General features: G+C 36.3%; 1 protein-coding gene across 5 annotated transcripts in view; it reads right to left on the bottom strand.

The window, feature by feature from the left end:
• The window catches only part of MON2 (MON2 homolog, regulator of endosome-to-Golgi trafficking), a 108,907-nt gene that overhangs the window by 53,759 nt on the left and 33,339 nt on the right, over positions 1-21,809 (bottom strand). For all 5 annotated transcript variants that reach the window (XM_046011517.1, XM_046011519.1, XM_046011518.1 and 2 more), the window contains exons 6-12: positions 17,846-17,943; positions 17,068-17,193; positions 15,607-15,801; positions 8,848-8,972; positions 8,296-8,432; positions 7,042-7,195; positions 924-1,156 (exon numbers count right to left, since the gene is read on the bottom strand). In XM_046011517.1, the coding sequence (XP_045867473.1) occupies positions 924-1,156; positions 7,042-7,195; positions 8,296-8,432; positions 8,848-8,972; positions 15,607-15,801; positions 17,068-17,193; positions 17,846-17,943 (1,068 nt within the window). The remainder of the gene's footprint in view (positions 1-923; positions 1,157-7,041; positions 7,196-8,295; positions 8,433-8,847; positions 8,973-15,606; positions 15,802-17,067; positions 17,194-17,845; positions 17,944-21,809) is intronic.

Below are 21,809 nucleotides of genomic sequence, written 5' to 3'. Positions count from 1 at the left end.
GTGCTCAGAAAATGATAAAAGTACACAGTGGACAGTTTTAAAGGGGTCCCACTGGCCGTTATCAGGAACAATCTGAGTGTTAAACCAAATAACGATAATCACATCACATTGTAACCTTTCAAATAAAATAGAAATCTAAGAAGCAATACTAATATAAATGAGTAAATTTAAAAAACTAAATAAATGGGTGAGAAGGGAAAGCTCTCTTTTACAGAAGCCTCAAAATATTTCTCCACAAAAAAGTTCATAATTAATCCTACACCGAAGAAACCAACCAGACATCATGTTAACCAAATGATAAAAGTTAACATTACCAATAATGAGACATACTGGTAACTGTATGCTCTTGCTGTGTTTATAGACCAGGTTTAACATAGCAATATTTCTGTGGTAGCCCTAGCAAAAATGAGTAAACTGAATCTAATTATAAGGGAAAAAAAGACAAACTGACTAGCCTGTACTCTTCAAAAATGTCAAGATCATATAAGACAAGAAAAATCTAACAGAGTTTCTAGATTAAAGGATAGTATAGCAACATGGAACTAAATTCAACATGTGATCCCAGAACACCAAAGCCATCACTGGGGCAACTGGCAAAATTTGAATGAGGTATGGGATAATACTGGGTTGTTGCTAAATTTATGATGGGACTATACTGTAGTTATATTAGGAAACTGTCCTTATTTTTAAGAAAACAAGAAAATATTAAGGAGTAGTCGGGCATCATGTCTGCAATTTATTCTCAAATAGTTCAGCAGAAAAGTATAGTGACGTAAATAAACAGAATGATAACACAAATGGGGTAGTGTTAACAACTGGGAAATCAGGGTGAAGGGATGTTTGGGAACTTGAGTTTTTCTGCAACTTTTCTGTAAATTCAAATTATTTCAAAATAAAAATTAAAAATACAGATCTCAATATACCTATTTCTTTATCCATCTGGTCTGATGTTGACTGTAATTCTTGCTGTTCTGATGATTGTGTTGGTGAAGAACCTGCTTCAGTAGTAGTCTGACATTCTGTTTCAACCTCTCCTAACTCTCCTTCAATCATACTAGTAATTCCACGTACAAGGTCAAGCAAACAATGGAATGCCACAGACATAGCATAACCTTCTGGTATAGTTGGGGGCTCAACTTTGTCCAACATCTCTAGGCTGAAATTAAGAAAAAATCAGAACACTAATTAAAAGCCATGAAGATGAAAATAAATATACAAGTGTTTATAGTTCACAGAAACTAAGAGCAACAGAATAGAAAACATGAATAGAATTAATGAGTGCTTCATTTGGAGGGATCCTTTCTCAGTATTCTAAGAAAGTGATTAGAATAATTAAGGCCTGACCACTGCCATAACTAATTATTTTATCAATTTACTTTTTGCCCCTCCCCCTAAATGTACCAGTATTTTAAAGAAATTTAATTAGAGAAATTAAGTCTTACATATAAAATAGAGTAAAATTAAATGGATTATAAAACTTCTCAAACTCTAACTCAGGTGCTTTCAAAATAAGGTACTACAAAATCAAATCAATCCTATAAACAGGAAGATATTTTCACACTGAGAAAGTATTACTGTGAGATATCCAGCTTAGCTATCATCTCAGACACGATCTGTCAACAGGGTAAGAATAATACTGAGAGCATCAGTCTGTCAAAGTCAAAATATTTTTAATGATTTTTTATTTTTATTTATTTGACAGAGAGAGACACAGCGAGAGAGGAAACACAAGCAGGGGAAGCTGGAGAGGGAGGAGCAGACTTCCCGTGGAGCAGGGAGCCCGATGCGGGGCTTGATCCCAGGATCCCGGGATCATGACCTGTGCCAAAGGCAGACACTTAATGACTGAGCCACCCAGGTGCCCCCAAAGTCAAATTTTAGAGCAGTTTCTACTCATAGTTAGAACAAGCTTTCAAAAAGAAAGATAACAAATCTTTTGTCTTAAATTACAGCAAATAAGGAATTATGGTTTTAAATTCCTTAAAATTAAAATCTGTCATGATAACTGGTGGTACTGGAACAACTGAATATTCATATGTAAATGATGGTAGATTTTTTTTTTTAAAGATTTTATTTATTTATTTGACAGACAGAGATCACAAGCAGGCAGAGAGGCAGGCAGAGAGAGAGGAGGAAGCAGGCCCCCTGCTGACAAGAGAGACCAATGTGGGGCTCGATCCCAGGACCCTGGGATCATGACCTGAGCCAAAGGCAGAGGCTTTACCCCACTGAGCCACCCAGGCACCCGAATGATGGTAGATCTTTACCTGGTACCATATACAAAAATTAACTCAAAATTAATCAATGACCTAAATATAGGGGCTAAAACTAAAACTCTTAGAAGAAAACACAGTCAAAAATCTTCATGACCTCACATTAGGTAATGATTTGTTAGACAGGATACCAAAAGCACAAGCAACAAAGGAAAAAACAGATAAACTGAATTCATCAATATTAAAAACTATTGTGCTTTAAAGGCCACTATTAAGAAAATGAAAGACAATCCACAGAATAGAAAATTTTTGCACATCATGTATCTGATAAGGGGCTAAAGATCCAGAATATATACTAAATAATAAAAAGACAACCCAATTAAAAAGGAGCAAAAGATCTGAAAAGACATTTCTCCCAAGATGATATATAAATGGCCAAAAAGTATGTGAATGAGATAGATATTCAATGCCATTGGTATTTAGAGAAATGCAAACTGAAAATACGGTAAGGTAACATTTAATGTCCACTAGGATGGCTAGAATCAGAAGACTGTAACAATAATCAAAAGACAGTAACAAGTGCTGCTGAGGATGTGGAGAAATCTGAACCCCCATATACTATTGTGGGGATATAAAATGGTACAGTCAGTTGGGAAAATAGTTTGGCAGTTATTCAAAAAGTTAAACATAGTAATATATGACTCAGTAATTCTACTCCTAGGTATATACATCTATGAGAAATGAAAACATACACCTAAGCAAAAAGTTGTACACAAATGCTCATAGCAGCGTTATCTCTAAAAACCAAAAAGTGGAAGCAATCCAAATATACCCATCAGTTGATGGATAAACAAAATACAGTACATCCGGGGCGCCTGGGTGGCTCAGTGGGTTAAAGCCTCTGCCTTCGGCTCAGGTCATGATCCCAGGGTTCTGGGATCGAGCCCCACATCGGGCTCTCTGCTCTGCGGACAGCCTGCTTCCTCCTCTCTCTCTCTGCCTGCCTCTCTGCCTACTTGTGATCTCTGTCTGTTGAATAAATAAATAAATAAATCTTAAAAAAAAAAATACAGTACATCCATAAATCTGAATATTATTTAGCCATAAAAAGAAATGAAGTACCGATACATCCTACAACACAGGTGAACCTTCAGAACATGCTGAAAGAAGCACCTGAATAAAAGAGTATTTATTGTGTGATTACATTTACATGAAATATCCAGAATAGGGAAATCAGTAGAAATGCAAAACAGATAAGTGGTTGCTAGGGGAATGGGAAAGAGAGACTAGGGAGTGAGTATGGGTTTCTTTCTGGGATGATGAAAAAGTCCTGAAATTCAAGGTGGTTACTGTTACATAGCTTTTGAATACAGTAAAACCATAAAATGTGTAATGTAAACGGTGAATTTTATGGTATGTGATATCTCAAAAACAAAATTGAAATCATTAAGGATTATAATAAGTTAATAAAAGAGATTTCCAGCCTCAAATTCTAAAAGTTGCTGAATCATAATCAAGACTGGAGGTAGGTAATTTGTAAAGTAATGCAAAACTCAGAATAAACAATAACAACACCTACAAACTGCAACCATTTGTTGCACAATAACTCTTGGTCTGGGGCTCTACGGGCTTTTTGATGTATATTGTCTTGTTTAACTTCTCACAAACCCCTAAAAGATACAGATGATGCAACTAAGGACTAAGGTGATGCAGTTATCCATCAACAGTTCTTAACCCAAGTCTCACTCTAAAGCCTATCAATTTAACCCCTAGAATGTGAGCTCCGAGGATTTTAAAATTTAGGTAATCAGTAAAGATATATTTATATTACTGCTCAAGAGACCTAAGCTCAAACAAAGAGGTAAACTTTATGGGTTTAATCGTTGCCAAGCAAATGAGCCTTTTAGAGCCACACATTAAGCCTGTGAGTTATAAGCATATTTTCAGAAAAATCTCTATTCTCAATGAAGAAATGATCTACTGAGAAAATGCATCTCAAACAAAGAAAATAATCTTAAATATCCCAAACTCAAATTAATCCCCATTCTATGGTAAAGACCTTAAATGCTAGTATAGTTAAGAAAAAAAGGGGCTGCCTGGGTGGCTCAGTGGGTTAAAGCCCCTGCCTTCGGCTCAGGTCATGATCCTAGGGTCCTGGGATCAAGCCCCACATCAGGCTCTCTGCTCTGCAGGGAGCCTGCTTCCTCCTCTCTCTCTGCCTGCCTCTCTGCCTAGTTGTGATTTCTCTCTGTCAAATGAATAAAATATTAAAAAAAGAAAAAAGAAAGAAAAAAGATGATTTATGCTTATTTTTATAAATACCACAACCTAAAACAAAGCTCACGCTTTCTTATCTCAGTATTTCAGTGCTATTTTATTAGAACTAGTATATAAATTCCAGTTTTAGATAAAATGTAACTCATTTATTTAAATATTTTAAAATTAAGGTAAAGTTGCAAAACTGTCACCAGCCCAACTCTGAAAGGAGCCATAGTGTAATTAATCAGAAAGAATATGTCAGCAATACTTATGTCAAAACTACTTTTGTCTGTATATGACTTAAGTTTTCAAATTATTATATACGCAAAAAGTCAATAGAAAAACAGAATACACAATCAAGATTTACATGTATGCCTTCAAAGAAAATAGTGAGAATAACTTTATACTGAATCTCACAACAAATGAATGAATAAAAGATACCAATTCAACAGGGAGGGTTCAAACATACTAATCCATGTGTAAAAGAAAACCCAGTATTTCCTGGCTATTTTTGATTCCAGAGGTGAATAATCTCAGTGTTTATAGCACTAAAAAAAAAAAACCCCAAACCATTATTTGTATGTTCCTTTAAAAATTTAGTCCTAACTTTGTCTTCAAGTGAAATAACATATTGTACTCAAAATCATGGTATTTAGTAGCTGAACTAGTTAAAATCCAACTCTCTTAATTGATAAGGATTAAATTATCAATAAACAATTGGTTTCAAACTTCCATCAATAAAAAAGTAATTTGTACAACTTTGCCAAGTATTTACTCCCATTCATTTGTTTTAATTTTTCTTCCTCAAGCATACATCTTCACTCTCTCCCTTTATTGTGTATTTGCTCAATCTTCTTTGCACAGAGATCATTTCTGTCCCCATCTTTACCTTGGTCACTCTCTATCCCCTTAATTTTTTTTTTCTTCAAAGAATTAACCATTAGGGGCGCCTGGGTGGCTCAGTGGATTAAGCCACTGCCTTCGGCTCAGGTCATGATCTCAGGGTCCTGGGATCGAGCCCCGCATCGGGCTCTCTGCTCTGCAGGGAGCCTGCTTCCTCCTCTCTCTCTGCCTGCCTCTCTGCCTACTTGTGATCTCTCTCTCTGTCAAATAAATAAATAAAATCTTAAAAAAAAAAAAAAAAAGAATTAACCACTATCCAAGGTGATATTATATGTTTATTTGAACCTTTACTAACTATCTCACTCACTAAAATGTAAGCTCAATGAGGATAACTAGTTTTAATGTTGGGGTTTTTTCAATTTATAAAATGAGGTAGGGAAATAAATGAGATTACTGTTACCTTCAGTGCTAGAAATCTGATTTCTTTTAAATCTGATCACTAGCCTTTGTAGCAAGCAAAAGTTATATGAGACTAGGTAACTTTAATTTCTTTTAAATGACTAAGAATAACAATGAATTCTAGTTAAGTATTTCAGTCCTCTATGATTCTATACTTTCACAATTTGGTGCAAAATAAAGCTGCACATACCATGATTATACTATGCAGATTAACATACCATATAAATTTATCATTTAAACTAGTCAGAGAGTGGGAGTTAGGCACATGGGTGAAGAGGAGAGGGAGACACAGGCCTCCAGTTATGGAATGAGTAAGTGATGGGAATAAAAGGCACAGCATAAGGAATATAGTCAATGATATCGTAGGACAGACGGCAGCTGCACTTGTGGTGAAAACAACATAACGTATAAACTTGTCAAATTACTATGTTGTACTGTACACCTGAAACTTACATAATGTGTGTAAACTATACTCAAATTTAAACAAAGAATAACAAATAAACTAGTCAGAGACTCTGCTTTACACTTTAGATTCTGATTTACTGTCATCGGAATAGTGTTTTAATTAGACATGCCAAGCATTCAAAATGTATTACTGGATTGCCTAACAGCAACAGCAGTAGTGTTAAATCTATGTAGGACTGATTATTTTATCTCTGTAGCACTGTAGTTCACTCTAACTTAAGAAAAATCAACAATATACTGCCAAATATGTATTTCTTAAACTAAATTGGCTTAATGACAATAAAATAACACATATGGAATCCATTAAACACCTTAAGTTAATTAAACTAAAAGTACTGTGTATTAAACTCTAAAAACGTAATTAGCTACAGTTAAAATAACTTTTCTCACCTAAAGAATCCTGAAAGGTAGATATATCACTACTCTCATTTTATAGGTGAAGAACAAGATTTTTTAAAAGGTTAACTCATTTGCTGCTGGTGACAGAGTCAACATTAGAAGACCTAAGTCCAAAGTCATATACTTAAATCCAAAAGCCATACAGAAAAGCTAACTAGGTCCTCAGGTAAAAAAAAAAAATATTTATGTTTCACAATACTGTTAACACTAACACATCAATAAACAGCACAAAAGAAAACAAACAAAACCCAATCCTATGTAAAATTTTCAACATAAGAGAAAATTAGTTCTAAATTGCATTAGAATTATTAGGTTTAAAATTTTAAATATAATGCAGAAAAATTTTAGGATAAAATAACCTCAATGGCGTCATTCATCACAAAATAAAGCTACTACTACTTACTATGTAGCTTTTGCACTGCCTTGCACTGTTATAGTCAGAATAGGTATCCAAGTTCCTCTATATTCAAATGCTGGTAGCAAAGTAACACCTCCACCAATCCCCAACATTCCTGAGTTAGCTGGTGCTGAGACGGGACCACCTGAGTTATTGTTTCCTATTAGACAAGGGAAGGAAAGCAAAGATACCAACTTACTAGTTAATTACAAATCCATAATACACAGACATCTGTTTAATTTAAAAAATCTGTTCTATTAAGAAAGGATACCACACGAATAAATGAAGTTTATCAATCCTGCTTTTTTTTTTTTTTTAAAGATTTTATTTGTCAGAGAGAGACAGAGAGAGAGAGCAGGAGCGAGCACAGGCAGAGTGGCAGGCAGAAGCAGAGGGAGAAGCAGGCTCCCCACCGAGCAAGGAGCCCGATGTGGGACTCGATCCCAGGACGCTGGGATCATGACCTGAGCCGAAGGCAGCAGCTTAACCAACTGAGCCACCCAGGCGTCCCCATTTCCTTTTTTATAAGAAAGGTACTAATGAGTAAAACTACTGACAAACTTTATAATACACTTTTTGTTAGACCATTTTTTATCAGAGGTGAAAATAAGGAATCAAGAAACCATTAATCAGACAGTAGAAAGTAGAAGATAAATAAAAAGAAGGCAAAGAGAAACAAGAAGCCATACATTGATTGCCAAACAAGCTTAAACCAAGTTTACCTATTTTTTTTAAAGAGAAATGAACAGGCCTCCTAAGGTGGTGAACCAAATTCTTCAAAGAGAGGCACAAAATGAAGATCCTTCTCTCTCTCTCTCTCTCTCTCTTTTTTTTTTTAAATTTTAGTTATTTGAGAGAGACAGACAGAGAGAGCACAAGCAGGGGGCGGAGCAAAGGGAGAGGGAGAAGCAGGTACCCTGGGATCATACCTGAGCTGAAGGCAGACACTTAACTGACTGAGCCACCCAGGTGCCCCAAAATGAAAATTCCTCTAAAATGAAAATAAGCATCTAAACTCTTATTCTTATGTGATTAGAGAACCTGAAAGTATACTAAAGAAGGAAACATATTCTGGAAAGAAGTAAACATAGCTGCCTCAATGAGACTGAATTTTCTTTAAGTATAAACTCATTACTATCAATACATTTAGGTAATCCAAATTTCTCCAGTCACAAAATTTCCATAAAATATCCTCTGAGAACAGTGAATACAGGAAATCATGGCAGAATATAAAAAAACAAAATATGAATTAGCCTTTACCAGCTTGGTTTGTTGTAGCAGGATTTCCAGTAGGAGGGACAAGAAACAACGACTGTATAAAAGATCCCAGGGCATTCACAATATCACGAAAAACCTTGGTAGAATGCTGTTTCATATCATAGGACTGACAAAATGACCTGTAAAATAATTTTAAATGTTTCTGAGAAAAATATTTGAATATATTAAAAATTTTTAACATTTTTTACAGCACTTAATGTTGATATAATCAGTCTGAATGCTCTACTTAAAACTTCATCACACCTGAGTGATTTTACTAAGTTATTACAAAGTTCAGACTGAGGTTAATGTTATAAAAAATAAAAATCATCTTGGCCATATTAACCAATAAATTTGGATTGATGACAATTACTACCCCTATTTTTTTGCCCACTGCTCAGCTGTTTTACACACACACACCACTACCACTCCATTTACATACAATAACCAATTTTCTTTGTTTAGAAATCACTAATATTTGGGAATAAATACTTAAACTCTTCCTACTAGCAAACATTACCCTATCTATTTAACAAAATATTGCTGAGGTTTTACCTTAAGAGCTGAGGCTGCACACAGAGTCTGTGTATTGACTCTACTGCAACAGCTCGTAACCACTGTGGTTTATCTGCATCCAGAAATTTCACCAGAAGTGAAAGAAATATCTCACATTCAGTTACCTAAAAAGATTTTTAAATAATAATATTTTTAAACTTAAGATCAGAATTTATAAATTACATTCTTGTTCTTAGTGTTACGCACAAACCAGTAAAATCTTCCAATTTTAAATAAATTAAAATTCTTAATGGAGAGTAGAGAAAAAAGCTGACTATACAGGAAAAAGCTAACAATAAAAAAAATCAGTCTCTCTCTACATCCCTGAAAACATACAAGTGATCTACTCTCATGGTTAACCTTTTAACCTTGTTCTTTCAAAAGCACTATGCACCATCACACCACTCTCACTCCTGGCAGGTAGCATATATCATATAAACTGCTAATAGGATGTATGCTCTACTCTTCATTAACACCACGTTTTCCTGTATGTTCTTTTGCTGCTTAAACAAAGAGGCAATAAGCCTAAGCACGTTTAATATATATTTTCTAGTAGGAAAACAAGGAATCTGTAGCCGTTGACAGGTAAAATGATACATAAAGTATTTAGAACAAGGCCTGGTACATAGCTTTGCTTTGTTAAGTATTAGTTATCATTACCATTACTAACAATATAAACCATCTCCTCTGCAAGTTCTTTGTAAAAAAAATGTCTGAAGCACATTTTCACCATTATGTATTAAATGTCTGATAAATGAATAAACAACCAAAAAAAAAAGTAACCAGCTTTTTCAACAGTCAATGGATTACTTCTGTTTGTACACTAACTGAGGACACAACAGGACATGTGGGAGCTAAGAACCTGACATTGTGATTACTAAGCCAAACTGGACCCTCCTTTTACTGTGGCACCTTCTGGGACGAATTAGCCAGGGGTATTCTGAAATGAGCGAGCATCACGTGGGGCAAGAGGATGTTCTCCCAAAGTCTTAGCAGCTGGTATTCTCTAATGCCTTTCAGTATTGTTAACTGAATGCTTAAAATCAGGACATAATCATGAAAGCAGGAGGGATAATTAAAAACTTTATCTGTGGACAGCTATGATTGGAGAAGTCATAAAACAGAGGTTTAGCAATGTTCTAATCATAAGACAGCTGAAAAGCACTAGATCAGAAATCAGATAGGTTCAGCTTCTTTATCCACCAACTGAGTGGATGACAAGGTACATAACCTTCTTATAAATAAAGGATAAAATTATCTATATCTTTTGGAGAAATCAAATCAGAAAACTGTAAGAATAAAAACATCCCCTAAACATGATAAAATTCATGCAAATGCAGAGCACATGATTTTTTCTATTAAACAAATGATCCTTTTAGTAAAGAACAGAAAAAGAATCATGCTGGTGACTCACTGTACAAGTTGTGTCTACTAGAGTTTTAACATTAGTGCATCCTCCAAATGGACACTACCTACTTTAGAGTGAAAAATGAAGTATGTATGTGGTAGAATTGAAGCCTCATCAGCTAGATTATGAGGCCAGGAAACAAAGACTCTCAGAAACATCATTATATCACAGCCAAAGGAAATACTGTTAAAAAATTTGCCTTGAAGAGTGTATCACTTTCTCTCCTGTGGGAGACAAACTACAGCACAAATCAAACAATAAATTTATATTGTAGCCACTAAAACCTTGTGATCTGGGTAAAGGAGAGACTCTCTCCTGAGGTCTGGAACTTTGTTCCCTTCCTCCCTCCTTGCCAAGTGTGAAAGTCTGATCACAGAACTTGCGCTGAGGTCACTGCACTGTTCTCAATCAAGGACATCAATGGAGGGTGCCTACTGTGAATCTGTTAAGCCTTCTCCCCCAAGAGGCTGAACTCATAGGAAAACAGGTATTAAGATTGGCATCTATGGCCCAAGTCCAATTCCTTGTGGCATGAAGATACTTCATGAACTCCATTATAAGCATGAAGGGTGATAAATGTTTCTGAATTCCTAGTCTTTTTGGTAAAGCATAGTAGTCAAGAGACAATTGGTGCTTTAATCAAAGTCATCCTGGTAGCAATTCTAATCACAGCGTCACATGGATTTCTAACAGATTATATACATAATATAACTGCTGGCTTAGGACACAATAAAGTCTGATAGAATATATAAAATTGGCATTAGCAGGCTTGAAGAGAAAAGAAATGAGAACTAAGAAAACAGAGAAGTAGTAAAATGCACTGGAATTAAGAGCAAGGGTTTTGGGGTCTAAAAGAATTCATTAACATCCCAGCTCTGTGGCTTAGAAGGTATAATCTCAGGCAAATTACATAAATATCCCAAGTCTCATTTTTTTTAGCTGTAGTAAAGTCTAAATGAATTAATATATGTAAAGCACTTTGTACAGTGTCTAAAATAAATGCACTCAAAAACAGAAATTTCATCCAAAACCAAAATTCTGAAGAAGAATAAGCTATCTGTATCTCTGACAAAGTCACCAGATGAACTGCTACATAAGACAACCAGTGGACAGAAACCAAGTTCTTAGTCTGTTGGGATACTACAACAAAAGACCACAGACTGGGTGGCTTAAATAACAGAAATTTATTTGGCACAGTTCTGGAAGCTAGAAGTCTGAGATCAGGGTGCCAGCATCATTGGGTTTGTGTGAAAGCTCTCCTCCTAGCTTGCAGACAGCTGCCTTGTCACTGTGTTCTCACACGGCAGATAGAGCAAGAAAGCCCTCTAGTGTCCCTTCATATAAGGTCACTAGCGCCATCATGATGGCTCTACCTGCATAACCTCGTCTAACCCTAATTACCTCCCAAGGACTCCATCTCCAAATACTACTACCTTAAGGGTTACAGATTAGGTCTGAGAAATCTACTGAGTCTTATGAGTGTTCCCTTGCACATGACAAGTCACTTTTCTTTTGCAGCTCTAAAGATTCTCTGTAAGTTTTAACAGCTTAATTAAAATGGGTCTTGATATAGCTCCCTTTGGATTAATCCTAGTTATAATTCTCTGAGCTTCATGAATTTATATGTTCCTTTCCTTCTTCAAAATTGGGAAGTTTTTAGCCATTACTTCAAATAGGCTCTCTGCCCCTTTCTTTCCTCATCTGAGACTCCCATAATGTATTGTAAAGTACTAAGAAAATATATATATATTGGTCTCTGCTCCTGGTTTCTGACACAGAGCTCCTAAAATCCCCATAATTTCCTGAGTGATCAGAGCATCAGACACAGAGCTCCTAAGTCTCTTGGAATGTCCTAGGTGAAAAGTATCTTCCATTCTAATGAGGCAATTCTTAATGGATTACAGGAGAGGGGCTGGATACCAGAAAAAACAATCATAATAAGAAGCTTCAGATTTTCAGCCCCGCCCTTCATTCTTTGGAGAAGGGAAAATGGTAGAAACTGAGTTAATAATCAGTCATGCCTACCTGAGGAGAACTACCGTAAAAATCCTAAAAGTACAGAGTTTGGGGAGCTTCCAGGTTGAGGAACACATATACATGCCAAGAGAGTTGCACACTCCAACTTCATGGAGACAGAGGCTCCTGCTCTTGGGACTTTTCCAGACCCTGCTCTTCATCTGCCTATCAGTAGTATCCTTTAAAATATCCTTTGTAATAAACAGACAATAGTAAGTAAACTGTTTTCCTAGGAAACCCAAAGAGGAGGCTGTGGGAACTTCCCATATATAGCCAAGTTAGAATTTGTGGGTAAGTGGGCAACATACTACTAACAATTGGCATCTGCAATAGGGGGTAATCTTGTGGAACTGAGTCCTTAACTGTAGGGTCTATGCTAACTGTGGTTAGTGTCAGAATTGAATTAAAATGTAGAATATCTGACTGTCAGAGAATTGGCTGATGTGGGCAAAAATCCATTATGTCTCACGGATGAGGAGTTATGAGTGTGAGAGTATAACCCAGTGCGTTTTTGCTAGACGTGTGTATCTTGGTCTGCTGGATGGTATGCCGTAAGTCTCTTACAGGCTCTTCATTCTTCTTCTTCTTCTTCTTCTTCTTTTTTTTTTTTTTGCTCCCCTAATCTGGTAATTGCAAATGACTTGTCTTCAAGCTTGTTGATTCTTCTAATCTACTGATCTAGTCTACTATTGATCCCCTCTAGTGCATTCTTTAATTCAGTTACTATATTCTTCTGCTTTAGATTTGTTTTATCCTTCTTTTTTGTTTGTTTGTTTTATCCTTCTTTATAGTTTCTATCTCTTTATTGTTATTCTCATTTTGTTCATACACCACTTTCTTGATTTAATTTTAGTTGTCTGTATTCTTTTAGTTCAGTCAGCATCTTTATGATTATTCTGAATCTTTGTGAGGTAACTCACTGACCTCCATTACTTTATGGTTACTTTCTGGAGATTAATTTTTTTCCTTGAATTGGGCCATGTTTCCCTGTTTCTTGGTATGCCTTGTTATTGTTGTTGTTGTTGTTGAAATCTGGGCATTTGGAAAAGGCCAACTCTTTTAGTCTTTAGGGAAAGACCTTCACCAATCAGTCAGGGATCCTCTCAAACCTCTTCTGTCCATTTGTTTATTTCCTCTGGGCTTGTGTGTGTGTAACTTCCCAACTGAAGACATTTCCTTGTTTCTATTTAGGCGCTCCCCCTGGTGTATGTCTGCAGTATTACACTCTCTGGGCAGCAGCAAGCTGCAGGACTTGCCTTTGTTCTGAGCAGGCCCAAGGGTGCTGCTATCTTTCTCATCAGTGCTCCAAGAATCAGGTGAGACAAAAACCAGTTAGCATACCCCAAAAAAAGTTAGAATGGAGGATGCACATTTCATCTTTCTGCAATCTAAAGGAGAAACCATAGGTTGGGAGTTTTCTCCTGATCACACCATGCTGTGCTCTGTAATGAGTGAGATGGGGTATGCAGCTAAGTGCAGGGAGATTTCCTACCCACTCTAATGAACCTCTCTGCTTCGCCTTACACTTGCCTGGGCTATAACCTCTCAACTGGTAAGTTCTCACAGAGGTAAATCTATGTACTGTTAACCTGGTGTCTCTGTGGGGACAGAGGGGCTCAGCTTCATATTTCCAACATTTTGCTGATGTCACTCTGGTTTATATTTTTAAAAAGTTTCTTTGTGGACTGAAACAGACTATAAATAGATATAACTCAGAATATGTAATAGGTGACAGGTAAAAGCTCTCCATCTCTGGAAGAAATTAAGCTACTTTTCATTTATTTTCAGCAAGTGCCAGGAGTCCTTTCAAAACTGTCAGAAGTTAATCTATGTAAAGACTCAAAAAATTTCCCTCCATTTCAATTGTATATAATTAGACAAAAAAGTACTGTTTTTTCAATTAAATATAATTATTGAAAATTATATCAAATACCATAAATGTTGAGAGGAACACTGCAATTTTTAAAAGTTAATCCTTACAGAGAAAGATGAAGCTATGAACTAAAGTAAATTCACAAACTTATGTACTTAAATATTCAATTATATGTTATTAATTTTGGTGGAACAAAAAAAGTCCAAGCCAACAATTATGAGTGTACCAAAAGACTCTTAAACCTCTGGCACCCAACTCTGATAACAATGGTGTCCCCAATAAATAGCAATTCGTTTGAAGTGATTTGATTTCCTACAAGTACTTCTACATTAAATACATCAATGGGTACTATAGGTTAGGTATACTTTGTGTGACCAGAAATAATTGTAACTACAATGCTTATAAAGATGATTTCTAAATACATTGTGCATAAATGGATTTGGAATATGAAAAGAAAATCTATGACATGTTTATCATAAGTATTTTTTTTTAAAGATTTTATTTATTTATTTGACAGAGAGAGATCACAAGTAGGCAGAGAGGCAGGCAGAGAGAGAATGAGAGGGAAGCAGGCTCCCCGTGGAGCAGAGAGCCCGATGCGGGACTCGATCCCAGGACCCTGAGATCATGACCTGAGCCGAAGGCAGCGGCTTAAACCACTGAGCCACCCAGGTGCCCATAAGTATTTTTAAAAGCCCTTTATTTTAAAAAGCTCTCCACAGTATAAACTTATCTATTGGTTTGTAAAGTTGATGGTTAGCTCTAATATTTAGCATATCGACTGCTCACAGTGTTAGAAGTATTATAAATTTATATAGTTAACTATTTCATAATTATCAATAACCAATTATTCCTCTTAATTAAGATTAGGATACAAACTAGCTAACTGTACAAGGATGAATTTCACATAACATAAAACTAAAAAGAAGTATAATACACCATTTCCTCTAAAAAATATTACATTGATATATTATGATAAGGAGTATCACAACATATCCTGCATTCATAAATTTATGCAAAATAAATACAATACTGGACTAGAAGTCAGAACAGTTGATTTCTAATCCTAGAGTTCACCAAATTTTTAACTTCTTTGCTTTAATTTGTTAAGATACATTAAATAGTATAAACAAAAGCAGCATAAATTGAAGATACTAAAATTTTAATTATCCTTCATATGAGATAATTTGCTAATAAGCCGAATTTCCAAGCCACAAATTCTATGCTGCCTCAGATCAAAGGCCATGACTCCCCCTGACATACATTAAAAATACTATATAAAACATAAGCAAAAAGCTAAGAAAGGATAGAATAAAGCCATAAGAATAACTAGGAAAATACCTATAAATACTTTAAAAGAAATTCTGAAGTGAAAAAGCTGAATGCATTATAATAAATCATCATTTAAAAAGAGCACTACGTGCAATTACACATACAAACACACATGAAAATTAGCACTTACCAAAAGGCTGTAAAATTGCTTAATTAGAACAGATACTACTCTCAGCAAACGCATGCAGATAGGAAAATATGGTTTTTCAACTGGTGCTGGAGAAGATGAAGAGCTGGAACCTTGTCTGAACTTTATATTTGGAGAAAAGAGTTTTATCACAAGAGGACATACCCTTTCTTTGAGAAGGAAACTAAACTCTTGGTGCTATTTGCAAAGATAAAAAAAAAAAAGAATTAATTTAGTTTGTACTTAATACTTTTAAAACAGTCTTACTGGCAAATAAAACATTAATAATCAGTATGGATAATACAGCTTTATTACATGTTTAGTTTATTATTCTACAGTTTACACACAATTATGAAATTAGTGTTGCTCTTTCAGAGTGTAAGATCAAAATGGTCATCACTATTTCAAAAAATCTAATTTAAAAAGGAACACTTAATGATTTGGAATTAAGTGATTTATTATTAGGAACTGTGGTTTTGGTAGAACACTAGCAATTCAAAACAAAGAAGAGAAGAAAGAAAACAGATTACACAAATTCAAACAGCTAAAGCATTTAAAATAGGCTGCTGAAAGAAAACCAGATAAATAAAATATGTTCTATAATTCATTAATTTTACTTTGCCAAGATAACTATTCCATTCAGGCATGGAAGTTTTCTTTTTTTAAAGATCTTATTTATTTATTTGACAGAGATCACAAGTAGGCAAAGAGGCAGGCAGGGGAGGGGGGGTGTGGGGGGAAAGCAGGCACCCTGCTGAGAGGAGGGCCCAATGCAGGGCTCAATCCCAGGACCCTGGGATCATGACTTGAGCCAAAGGCAGAGGCTTTAACACGCTGAGCCACCCAGGCCCCCCCAAGCATGAAAGATTTAATAATTAACCTAATATTTTGTTCTACTTAGATTGCTTGAACAGAACACAACAAGCTGATTTAAAAAAAAAAAAAACAACTCAACGACAAGCATAGTCACTATTTTTTTTTTAAGTTTTTATCTCTTCAATCTCTACACCCACCATGGAGATCAAACTCAAGACCCCAAGATCAAGAGTCACATGCTCCTCAACTAAGCCGCCAAGCATGCTGCATGATTATTTTAAAGTCTGGGACTTCTTTTTTCCATTTGAATTATCCAAAAGCACATAGCTACATATAATCAAATAAAAATCAGTAACAATTTTTCAGTTTTTAAATATTATAATAAATAGCTCACATACCAAATTCCCTCATACACCCAGAGATTGGGAAATGCCTCACTAGATGGTCTCTAGGAATTCCTTCTAATGTTAAAATCTCAAAGTGCTAGGGCACTACAATAATGTAAGATAACACTAAATTACCACGTCTAAAGTCTAACACTGTAATTCTTTCAATCCTCTCAGGAAAAAGAATACATGGTAATTTCTTGGAAAATATCTGTGAAAAAAGTATGATTTATTTTGTTGCAAGATACTACAAATAGCTTACTTGTAAAAAGACTTGTGGAAAATCATTCAGGACTGACTCAAGTAATTCAAGGCCAAATGTTCGAGTCATTTCTGTCATGCCTACTAGCCAGTAAGGGGCATCAGCATTAACCAACTGACAAAGGTCCTGGGAAAATAAGTAAAAAAATAAATGAAAAATAAATAAAACATTCACATGCTGGAATGAAACATGCTTTTCAAAATTAATAAAATTTTTAAAAGTTATCTCTTCTTATATAGTTGTTTTTACTCCTTAGAAACTAAGATTGGTAATTCAATTCTAAAAAACCATATACTTGATTATATAAGTAAACTTTAAAAGAATCACATAACTATTAACAATACATAAGGTACACAGATAAATAGTTGAGTCTTTTAATGAAAAACCACTTAAAATAACCCTTTAATAAAAATTAGTAAAATGTTCAGGGCAGATAAATCTTATTTTACTTAAAAGATATATTCAAGACAAGTAACATGAAAATCAGGTATTTGTATATAAAATTACAGTGTTAGACCAAAGACTTACCAGTTAAATTTTTATGTTACAGAAATTATTTTCTAGTCATCCCTAATACTCCTCTCTTTCTAGTTCTGGGCTTAATCTATAGATGCCCTTTAATGTTTTAGAACATTTTCGAAATACTACTTTTGACCCTTTAAAATTTGACAATTAAAAAACTAACACTTGAAAAATTAAATCAGATATAAAATTCCAAAATCAAAAATTCACACAAAACTATATTCTATAATAAAATCACTTTTATCAACTGAAATACCTGGAAAAGCATATATGCATCTTTAGCACAAGGTTTGAGGGTGCTGACAGATCTTCTGTTACTATTTCCTTGGACCAGTACTGGTTGTTCTATAATATCTGCAATCAAAATAAGATGGGTTTCAGGGGTTTATAATGACTTTAATAAATCATATATACTATTTAAAATAAATACATGTTTGTGAAATTATAAACATTTTTTAAATGTAGGCTCAGTATTATGCCTCCAAAATGGGAAAAAACATTAGGAATTTATTGTTATACAGATTGCCATAAAAACTACTCTTTACTACCTTATGTCATTTTAATAAGTTTAGCATCTTTATCCATACATTGGATTTTCCCACTGTCCCTTTTCCCAATCCCTTTATTTTATGGAGTTGAAATTCACATGATCTTTGAATGTGCCTTTAAATATCAAGTACATAGAAGTTTACCACATGGTTAATTCCTATATCATCTCAGTATAAAGGGAAGAATTAACTGCTTGATCTGCCACAAGTTGGGGGAGGAGTCAAGATGGCAGAGAAGTAGCAAGCTGAGAGGACATCAGGTAGCAGGAGGTCAGCTAGATAGCTTATCTAACCATTGTGAACACCTACAAATCCAATGGGAGATTGAAGAGAAGAACAGCAACAATTCTAGAAACAGAAAATCGACCACTTTCTGCAAGGTAGGACCAGTGGAGAAGTGAATCCAAAGCGATGGGAAGATAGACCGCGGGGCGGGGGGGGGGGAGGGGGCCAGCTCCCAGCAAGCGGCGGAAAAACAAGCACAAAATCAGAACTTTTAAAAGTCTGCTCCACTGAGGGACATTGCTCCAGAGGCTAAACTGGGGTGAAGCCCACGCGGGGTCAGTGTGGCCCCAGGTCCCAGGGGCTCACAGAAGGATCGGGGTGTCTGAGTGTCGCAGAGCTCAAGGTATTAGAGCAGGGAAGCCAGCTACAGAGACAGAGCCGAGGAGTGAGCTCTCAACTCGGAGTTACCTTGAACCGTAATCCATGGCACAGGCTACTACTCTGTGAGTGAGGTCCCCACAAGACCCAGGGAGACACTGTGGAAGCCAAGAAAAACAAGGCTGTACCCACCTTGAGTCTAGCCCTGACATAAGTGCAGCCATCTTGATGTTCCAGATTGTGACAAAATATTTCTTGGGTTCTGACCTACTCAGGTTAGCAATTTAAACAGTCCCTCTCTCCTTTAATGATTGATTTAAACCCCTGGACTCAGCTGCCTCTGTCTTTCATAACTCCCCTATACATTCCCCAACTGATCAATGCTGCCCAGAGAGTAGGCAGGGACAACTCTACACCCCTATTCAGCAGGAAGAAGTCAGAGAACATGAGACCTTCCACCTTCAACAACCTTAAAGATGGGGGCGCCTGGGTGGCTCAGTGGATTAGGCCACTGCCTTCGGCTCAGGTCTCGGGGTCCTGGGATCGAGCCCCACATCAGGCTCTCTGCTCCTCAGGGAGCCTGCTTCCTCCTCTCTCTGCCTGCCTCTCTGCCTACTTATGATCTCTCTCTCTCACTGTCAAATAAATAGAATAAAATCTTTAAAAAAAAAACAAAAAAAAAAAAACAAAAAAAAAAACAACCTTAAAGATTTAAGGGTCAAAATTGTTCAGGGGGAAATGTGGAGGCAGAGAAAATTAGGGCCATCCCACCTCAGGTTTAGCCTTAGCGTAAGTACAGCCATAAGCTTAGCTACGCAGCCATCTCAGACCCCTGTGCCCAAGGGCTGAACTTTCCCCAACTCTGCTTTAGTAACCCCCACCCTGCTTTGGTTCCAGGAATCCCCACCCTGCTTTAGTAACAGGAACCCATAAATACCCCTGCCTTAACTAAGCTCGGGGTCCAAGTCCCTACTCCGCTGTGCCGGGTATACTTGAGCCCAAGCTTAAGCTTATCAAATAAACCCTCGTGTGATTGCATCCATGCTTGGCTCCTTGGTGGTCTCTCGGACGGGAAAACTCGGGCATAACACACACACCCTGGGGGAGCTCAGAGATCTGCGGGGTTCGGAGACTCCAGGTGGAGTTCTGTACTAGAGACAGAGACACTTGGTCACAGGCTGGGTGAGCTCAGAGCGCAGCTGGAGGCCAGGGAAATGGGAGTGATTGAGCGCTTTTCTCTGAGGGTGCACTGAGGAGTGGGACCCGGAGCTCTCGGCTCCTCCAGGCTGGAGATTGGGAGGCCACCATTTTCATTCCCGTCCTCTGGGAACTCTACGGAAAGAGTTCAGGGAACAAAAGCTCCCCAAAGTGAACCTGAGCGGATTACTTAGGATTACTTAGGCCGGCCCCTGGTAAGGGTGGTGCAATTCTGCCTCAGGCAAAGACACTTGAGAATCATTACAACAGGTCCCTCTCCCTGAAGATCAACAAGAAATCCAGCCAAGACCAAATTCACTTACCAAGAACAGCTGAATTCCAGAGGAGGAGAAAGCAAAGCATGGAATTCATGGCTTTCTCCCCATGACTCTTTAGTCTTCAGTTAATTTTTTTAGTTTTATTATTTTTCTTCTGCTAAATTTTTTTAACTTTTACCCTTTCCTCTTTTAATGTTTTTTAACTAGTTTATCTTAACAATACCTTTCATAAAAAAATAATCTTTTTTAAACCTTATTATAGTCATATTTTTAAAAAAAATTTTTTTAAAGATTTTATTTATTTCTTTGACAGGCAGAGATCACAAGTAGGCAGAGAAGCAGGCAGAGAGAGAGGAGGAAGCAGGCTCCCTGCCGAGCAGAGAGCCGGATGTGGGGCTCGATCCCACGACCCTGAGAACATGACCTGAGCTGAAGGCAAAGGCTTAACCCACTGAGCCACCCAGGCGCCCCTTATTATACTCATATTTTATCCTTCATTGTATCTAACTTTATTTTTTGTATACACATAAGGTTTTTTCTTCTAAAAAATCTGGGGTACAACATCTTCTAATAGATCAAAATAAACCCTAAATCTAGCTCCGGGCTTGTTCTAGTCTCCAGCTTGAGCAAATTTTCTCCACGTTCTTTTTCTGTAGTCTCCCAACCAACTTACTTTATTAACTCCTTTTTTAGAAATTAAAAAAAAAATTTTTTTACCTTTATAGGCATATTCCATCCCTTTATTGTGTTTACCCTTATATATGTTTTCATTCTTTAAAATTTTGGAAGGTAGGTTCTTCTAAGAGACCAAAATACTCTGAAAATTAAGTGGGTGACCCTGTTCTAGTCATTAGTCTAATATACATATATATTTTTTTCTTTATTTGTTTTCTTTTTCTTTTTTATTTTCTGAACTTTTTTATCCCCTTCTTCCCCCCACGATTTGGGGTCTCTTCTGATATGGTTAAAGCACATTTTCCTGGGGTCTTTGCCACCCTTTTAGTATTTATTTGCTCCTTCATATATTCTTATATGGACAAAATGACAAGGCGGAAAAACTCACACAAAAAAAAGAACAAGAGGCAGTACCGAAGGCTAGGGACCTAATCAATACGGACATAGGTAATACGTCAGATCTAGAGTTCAGAATGATGATTCTCAAGGTTCTAGCCAGGCTCGAAAAAGGCATGGAAAATATTAGAGAAAATATTAGAAATCTCCAGAGAGATAAAAGTCCTTTCTGGTGAAATAAAAGAACTAAAATCTAACCAAGTTGAAATCAAAAAAGCTATTAATGAGATGCAATAAAAAATGGAGGCTCTTACTGCTAGGATAAATGAGGCAGAAGAGAGAATTAGTGATATAGAAGAGCAAATGACAGAGAATAAAGAAGCTGAGCAGAAGAGAGACAAGCAAATACTGGACCATGAGGGGAGAATTCAAGAGATAAGTGACACCATAAGATGACACAACATTAGAATAATTGGGATTCCAGAAGAAGAAGAAAGAGAGAAGGGAGCATAAGGTATATTGGAGAGAATTATTGTAGAGAATTTCCCTAATATGGCAAAGGGAACAAGCATCAAAATCCAGG

Source organism: Meles meles, chromosome 7 (genome assembly GCF_922984935.1).
Source record: "Meles meles chromosome 7, mMelMel3.1 paternal haplotype, whole genome shotgun sequence".
NCBI classification, from domain to species: Eukaryota; Metazoa; Chordata; class Mammalia; order Carnivora; family Mustelidae; genus Meles; species Meles meles.
The sequence above is the reverse complement of the archived record's forward strand: the minus strand, read 5'-3'. Positions and strand labels throughout refer to the sequence as shown.